The 7,299-nt window shown below is 35.9% G+C and overlaps 1 protein-coding gene across 1 annotated transcript in view; it reads left to right on the top strand.

Annotated features, from left to right (window-relative positions):
* Positions 1-7,299, top strand: part of LOC135623052 (nuclear-pore anchor-like) — a 33,389-nt gene that overhangs the window by 2,415 nt on the left and 23,675 nt on the right. Inside the window, exons 4-12 of the mRNA XM_065125551.1 lie at positions 553-681; positions 773-865; positions 961-1,026; positions 2,267-2,356; positions 2,473-2,550; positions 2,941-3,065; positions 4,353-4,473; positions 4,570-4,662; positions 5,393-5,441. Coding sequence (XP_064981623.1) covers positions 553-681; positions 773-865; positions 961-1,026; positions 2,267-2,356; positions 2,473-2,550; positions 2,941-3,065; positions 4,353-4,473; positions 4,570-4,662; positions 5,393-5,441 — 844 coding nt within the window. The remainder of the gene's footprint in view (positions 1-552; positions 682-772; positions 866-960; positions 1,027-2,266; positions 2,357-2,472; positions 2,551-2,940; positions 3,066-4,352; positions 4,474-4,569; positions 4,663-5,392; positions 5,442-7,299) is intronic.

Here is a 7,299-nt window from a genome sequence, read left to right as displayed (position 1 = left end):
AAGACAGTGTTTGTTGTTTCCGTATCTAGTGTCGCTGTCGTGTTGTTGATGTTTTTGTTATCTTCTGCAACCTTTCCCAAATATGTTAAAAAATGCTATGGGTCAATTTGGTACTTCTTTTAGTGGGCCTTTGTGCAACTGTAAGTTCACTCCATTCTGGCATAGGCTAAGGTCACGTTAACCTCTTGACGGACATAGATCTCAGTGCACGTATTTGTATCCCTAAGACCTTTGGCAGGAGTCATGCTCTGAGGGTGAGGGTTGCCCTTTTTGTTGCAGGTTAGCTAAGGTTGTATTCTTAATTCTTGAGCACTCATCTTTACTACATGTTCTGAAGTCTTAAACTATAATCTTAGCAAACTCTTTTTGGGGGTCTTTTTGCTTTTTCATGCTTTTCTTCTAAAGTTTTTCTAATTCCAAAGCCATATAAAATCTTTTCTGGGCTTTAGAAACCAGATTGCCAGATTCATCTGGATATCAAATTTGCAACCATATTTCGTTGATGATAATGTCATCATACTTAATCTTTTTCTACATTGTTATAATGAACAGGAGAAAGAGCTTCTAGAAAAGCACAATGCATGGCTTAATGAAGAATTGAGTGCAAAGGTTAACAGTCTTGTTGAAGAGCGTAAAACACATATGGAAATCGTGGCTGATATGTCTGCTAAACTTGCTGACGTGAGTGTTCTAATCCTAATGAAAGGTGTTTTATTTTTCAGCGCATTGAGTTCTGAAAGCTTTGCAACTATTCCTGTTATGTTATTTGCAGTTTGAGAGACAGATCAATGAAACTTCTAGTTCATTGAAACGAAATAATGAAAGAATACAGGAGTTGGAAATGAGAAATGCCTCTTTGGAAAAAGTAATGTTACATTCTTTTGATTATTAACTTTATAAGCTTGCCACTCTCTTTGTCTGGCCTGTTCATATCATGTTCTGTTTATTGGCCAATTTAAGGAGTTGTGCTCGTCAAAGGATGCCGCTGCAGCTAACGAAGAGCAACTTTCTTCTGAACTGTCAACTGTCAGTATCATCTTTAATTCAGTTTGTTGCTGTGTTATTGATATTCATGCTTCTCTGGTTATCAGCAATCTTTAGCTGCTTTTATAAAGTACACTTGAAAAACATGCAGAAATTTTAAAAACTAGCAAATAATTTGTAGACCAAGTAAAAGTCAAGAATTGAAGAAGAGTCTTGGGGTTTGATCTGGATTTTGCTGTGGTTCCTTTGCATTACATGTAGTGCTTGGGGAAGATATTTTTCACTGTCTGTTAACATATAACATCTGTAAACATTGGGGACGATCGAGAACTTCTGTCATATATTCTCTAGATGTAGTTATACCTTTTTCTTTCGGGTGGGGGAAGTAAGGTTTAACTTGGGGTGTACCTACATTGATGATCAATGATTGCTTTCCACTAGCTTGCTTAGAAAAAAATACTTAATACACTCTAACTTCAAGTTGTACTCTTCTTCATCTCTTGTGCCGCTTCTTATCCTATCTCTCCTGTCTTGAGATTCATTTATTCACAATCTGAATGATGTAGGGAGGAATTTGAAGAGGTTAACAGCAGTTTAGCATCTGATTATTAATGTTTTAAATGGATTTTTACATGGTTCGTATTACCGGTTCATACTGGTGGACTGACCAGCTATCGGTATGGTACATACCGAACTGTACTGACACAGTATGGTAGGCGACAAACTGGTATGTTCTGCCCATACCAGTCTCTTATTGGATTGGTATGTACCGCCCATACTGAGCGGTAAACTGCAGTACAGTAACTGTATGCTGTAGTACGACGAACCTTGGATTTTTCATATGTAAAATTAGAGGGCGAGCCTTGGCGCCATATTAAGGCTGTTCCTGAGCAGTCTGAGTAGCCGGGATTTGAGTGACAGAAGCAATCTTTCTGTTTCTAGGGGTCAGATTGCACATTCACCCTCCATATTCTGCATTTGTACAAGCTTCTTGTACTTGGCTTGTCCTTGCTCTCATATATAAAATTGTTCCTTGAACTGGTTAATGTATACTGGCTAATACTTGCAATGGTTGATTGTTATTGTTGTTTATCAGTGTGGTTCAGAGTGCAAGTTGATCTGATATAATGGATCATGTAGTTTTGGTTCCATCATATTCAGTTTGTTGTAATTATCTTTAGTTTGAAGGCCTTTTTATTTTGTAACATATTACAGAACTAAAATGTCTTTTGACAATGCTTTAATGAAATCTATGTCTCTTCTAATTTCTCTTTATAAAAAGGTTACAAAACTGGCTGAACTATACAAAGAGAGATCTGAAGAATGGTCCAAAAAGGCTGGAGAGCTTGAGGGTGTTATTAAAGCATTGGAGGTTTGTTTACCATCTCATGCATTACATATTGTTACCTATATTCAGTTTCAGTCTGTATAGTGAATATGCACTCATTGTTGATCTTCTGCTTTTGTTTTTTCCTTTGTCGGATGCAGACACATCTTTCCCAGGTTGAAAATGAGTACAAAAATAAACTTGAAAATGAATCTTCCCTGAGAAAAAATCTTGAGAAGGTATGAATTTGGGTTTTGACGCTGAATAACTTATAATTTGGTTGTTATTAATTCCAGTAGGGGTACAAGTTAGCATATTTTGTTTATCTCTGTTTGTCAAATTGTCAAATTACCTCCCATGTTTCATGTTGATGCATGTTAGTATCCTGAGGTACATTTTTGACCATATCATTCATTCTCGTGCCTGTGCAATCAATATACATTGCAATTATGCAACAGAGATCTATTGTTTTCATCCATACAGACAGTCATTCTTTGTTGTACAAATGATATAGATTGGTATGTTTAGTCTGCTCGTGATCATACATAAGGGCTTCTATAGTCACATGAGAAGCCATTTTGAAAGTTTTGTTTTATACTGTTATAATGTGACTTTTTCTTGTCATGTAGGATGCTTCCGACATGAATGGAAAACTAGAGAAATATGAAGCTGAACTTGAGAGTGCTAGAAAGGCTAATGAATTGAGCATCATCCCGATGTCCAGATTTCATGCAGATACAAATTTAGAGGAGCTGTATGTGCTCTGTCTTTCGATTGCTTGGATTATAAGTTTATTTTCTTGTGTTATTTTTATTAAGAGCTAAATTTCATAAATTATTTAAGATTCTGTTTATCATGAAAAAAAGTTCATTTTTATTTGAATAATGAAATTATGTAGGAAAATTGGAATAAGCGTTTGGGAGAAGGAGCTTCTTTTTCTTTGTGGATTTGTACTATATTTTTTAGTCATTATTTCTTCATCAGTTTTTTTGCTTTTAAGAACTTTATATTGCTGGATTTTGGAGTAGTTAAATGGAAACTTGATTTACATGATACTTGAAGATATTGAGGAAGTTGAGAGGTATGTTTTATGAGACAACTAAATGTTGTCCAGGTCAAACTTCAGATTTGAGAATAGTTGAACACTGAACATTATAAGAAATTCCTGTTAGCAAAGAAGTGGTTAACAGGTACTTCTTTAGAGAATATATATTGTTCTATTAGGCAGTACTGTGTTTGAGGAGAAATGTGGCTTACAGGTTGGTTCTGTGCAATTAAATTTTATTCTTTACAAAAGTCTATATTTGTGGTTAGCAACTTGTTTGTTCTTTTAAATAATTTCCTGTAGAACAATCTGTAATTTTTTGTCAAACAGGAGAATAAATTCTGGTTGATACTGACAAGTAGGATGGTTTTGTGTTCATGTTTGTTTTCTTTCAGAACCTGTGAACTTGACCTATATAGTTGATGATATTAGTATACACTCTCATATGCAATTATGCAAAAGAGAACAATGGTGCTTTTATTACATCGTCTCTGTCATTTTAGTTTTAAGGCAAATACATAGTTGGAAACATAAGATATGTGTACTTGAAATGTGTCTTACGGAAATAATTCTGGATCTGGAAATTTTGGGCATAGAAAATTGAAACGAAGAATTGAAATGAAGAATTGAAATGAATATGCTTCTTATTGCACCTTTTTGATATCATGAAACCTGAGATTTGATCAAAAATTAAAATTCTGAAATACATGGCACTCATCTAAAAAGTCCTGTTGAATTCGGCTTGGACAGTATATTTATGGGACCTACATGAGGTGAAAGTTCTTTCGCTTAACAGAAAATCTGACCAGAAGCTATTGAAAGTTTTTGCTGATATAATGTGTCATGTACTCTGACCACATCTCCTTCCACTCTAATATCTCTTGTTTCTTTCTGAATGTTGTTTGAGTTCATGGTACATCCTAGTTCTGTTCTGTCATGTGATAAGCATTGTGGCTTATTTGTGTTGTTATAAGGATCTCTTTTACTTTTTTGCAGATCAGTTGCAGAAACAACCAGCTGTAGAACATATGAGAACAATCAGATGCTTGTCCCCAAGTTTCCAATTGGTATTTCAGGCACCGCATTAGCGGCTTCCCTAATAAGGGATGGCTGGAGTGTGAGATCGTGCACCTACTCTCAATCTTGTCCTTCATTGTTAGTTTTTGCTTATTGAGCGTGCTTGTTTGTTGAAGTTGTTTTCTTCAAAATGCAGCTTGCTAAAATATATGAAAAATATCAAGAAGCTGCTGATGCTGCACGGCATGAGAAATGGGGCCGAAAAAATGCAGAAGCTGTTTTGGAGCGGGTACTGATTCTGACTATTGCACCATGATAGATGGCTGCCCTTTTTTTAATGTCGACAAGTTCTTATTCTTTTGGATATTTAATGAATCATGCTCTGAAGTTATTTTTTCCACAAATTTTGTACTCCTAACCTTTTCGTTTGAGATAGCATCTTATTGGACTGTAGCAGTGTACCGCTCGGTACACCTGGGTGTACCGAGCGGTATACCATACCGTACCGGTACCGAGCCCAGGTCGAAACGCCGGTATGGTACGGTACGGTGAACCTTGCTTTGAGGTTTAGGTATTTGTATAGTCATTATTTGCACAAGTTGAAATGGATGCTAGAACGAAATTCTTCTGAAGTTACATGATTTGTTTAATTATTTTTGAATGACACACTTGTGCATTTTTGTGTTCTTTTTTTGGCAACTTTTTAAGTGTACCTGACAATGATACCTAATTTTTGGTCGAAGATACTGCAGGTTTTCTCTTTTTGAGTAGCCATGTAGCAGCCAAAAACACAAGTTACGTTTATACGAGTAGTGTTTGAATATGTGAAAATTCCTCTTATGTATCATTAAATTTTATTATCCATGGTTGCATCTGTGAGAGACTTGTGCTTTTAGGTGTTTATTTCAACATCATAGTATTAGGGTGCTTATTTCTTTCTAAATTAGAACATGTAGGTTATACAAGAAATTACTAATGTTTGTATTTGATGCTTAATTTTGTCTAAATTGAACATGTAGGTTCTACATGAAATCGAGGAGAAGGCTGAAATAATTTTGGATGAACGAGGTGACTCCTTCAGTTTTATGCTGACTAGAGATAGCCTTTTTTTGTTTTTTATATTTCATAAATTGCCTTTTCATTCATAAGTTTTGTTGTTATATATACTTTTTTTTGTTCTTCTGATTTATGGTATCTGAGCTAGCAGGTGGATGTAACTTATTTGTAATTAAAATGCTATTTGGTTAATCAGGTTCTACATAGGAAATAATATCTTGTGGAATTGTTTAAACAGTGAACTATCAAGTCTCCTATTGGCCTTGTGAATGTTGGTTAGGACTACTAGGCATATGCAAAGAAAATTGAATTTTTGTTGGACTATTTCATTTGTACCTTTGCACACAAGAACTAAAACACATTTAGGAACTTGATGTTCCCATTTGTGTTCATCAAATGTACCAAGAACATGTAACTATTGATTTTATGCAAATGTCCAACAATTACTACCTCGTGGTGGTAGCCTCTTTAATATTATTCTTTGTGGTACATGGATTTCTTTGATTGTTTTGTTTTGTATAGATGATTTCCATTATAACCATGGGAAAGGGAGTTAATGGTGTGGGGAGCTAGAAGATTGGGAGGGAAAAGGAGGGCTTAGAAGTTAAATGAAGACTCATACATGAGAGATGGAGATAATTAGATGCATGGAGTGAGAAAAATAGGCATGTTCATATTGAAAAGAATTGTAATATGATAATCATTATTTTTAACACAATGATCTATCTTATCTGGGTAGACTCAAGAGGTTATTTATTCACAGGATTCTTAATTAGGAATAAAATACAACTACTGTAACTTCTTAGGAGCATCCAAATATTTCCAAGCACATGATAGATTTTTTGTTCTATTTCATTATTTAGGGAGCATTGCCATATAAGCTATAGTTGTTTCATTCTCACTGGTTATCTGTCCAGTCTAGTTTGGCTTCTTGATCGAATGTGCTTTTAAGTGTGGGTTAAAATCCAGCCTACCCTGTGGGTTCTTTGATGAATCGTGTGAACTCGATGTGGCTGGTTATGTTCGTTTAAAGACTTGAAACCCCATTTTTGTCTCAAGTGTCTTGCACAACAAGACTTGAATCCTGCTTTCCTACCTCAAATTACTGTCTAAAAGGGGCATTGACAACTACACGGTCAAGGTAGAGCATTAAGAAAAACATTTGAGGTAATTGCTTCATTCACCATAATTGAAGAATAGCATCATGGTTGAACCAAGTTCTCGTTTGACTATGCCAATCAAAGGACTTGATCTAAACTCTAGTTTGGTTTGTGCTAGTTTTCGAAGATGAGATTTCAAAGGCCATCGTGTCTTAAGATGCATGTGATTATCCTCGTATCGTCTGGAATAACTACATAGAAGGTTCTAGACATAAAAACATACTTCAAGGAAGCCTAATCATGAAAATGATAGGGGTTCAACCAAGGAATAAAATTTTGGTTATTGCATCCATACTGATTGATGGCCTTTCTGGTCTCGGTTTGGTCAATGCCGATGTAGCAACACATGGTCTGTTGGTATGCACCATGATATTCGTTTTGCTGGCGAGGGGGCCGGAGGAAGGAAGGAGAGAAGGAGAGGATGATGTTGTGGTGGAAGAAAAGTGGCAAATAAGAAAAGTATTAGAGATTTGGTGGAAGGTAAGCGACAGGTGGATGAGCGATGATGACGGGGTGGGCGAAGGTGGTTAGATGATCATGTAGAGAGGAAGAACGACCTTGCCACTCTTTGTGAGCCTTGAAAGGCATTCAGTTCAGGGCGTTTTGAAACCAAAAACCTATGCCTAACATCTTAGAAGAATTGGAATTGATTGCCTGAAATGGGGAGGTCAGGTCAGTGTCTCCATTCATGCCCAAACCAATCTGGGCGT

Source organism: Musa acuminata, chromosome BXJ2-9 (genome assembly GCF_036884655.1).
Source record: "Musa acuminata AAA Group cultivar baxijiao chromosome BXJ2-9, Cavendish_Baxijiao_AAA, whole genome shotgun sequence".
Taxonomy (NCBI): Eukaryota; Viridiplantae; Streptophyta; class Magnoliopsida; order Zingiberales; family Musaceae; genus Musa; species Musa acuminata.
This window is presented reverse-complemented; position numbering and strand designations above follow the sequence as displayed.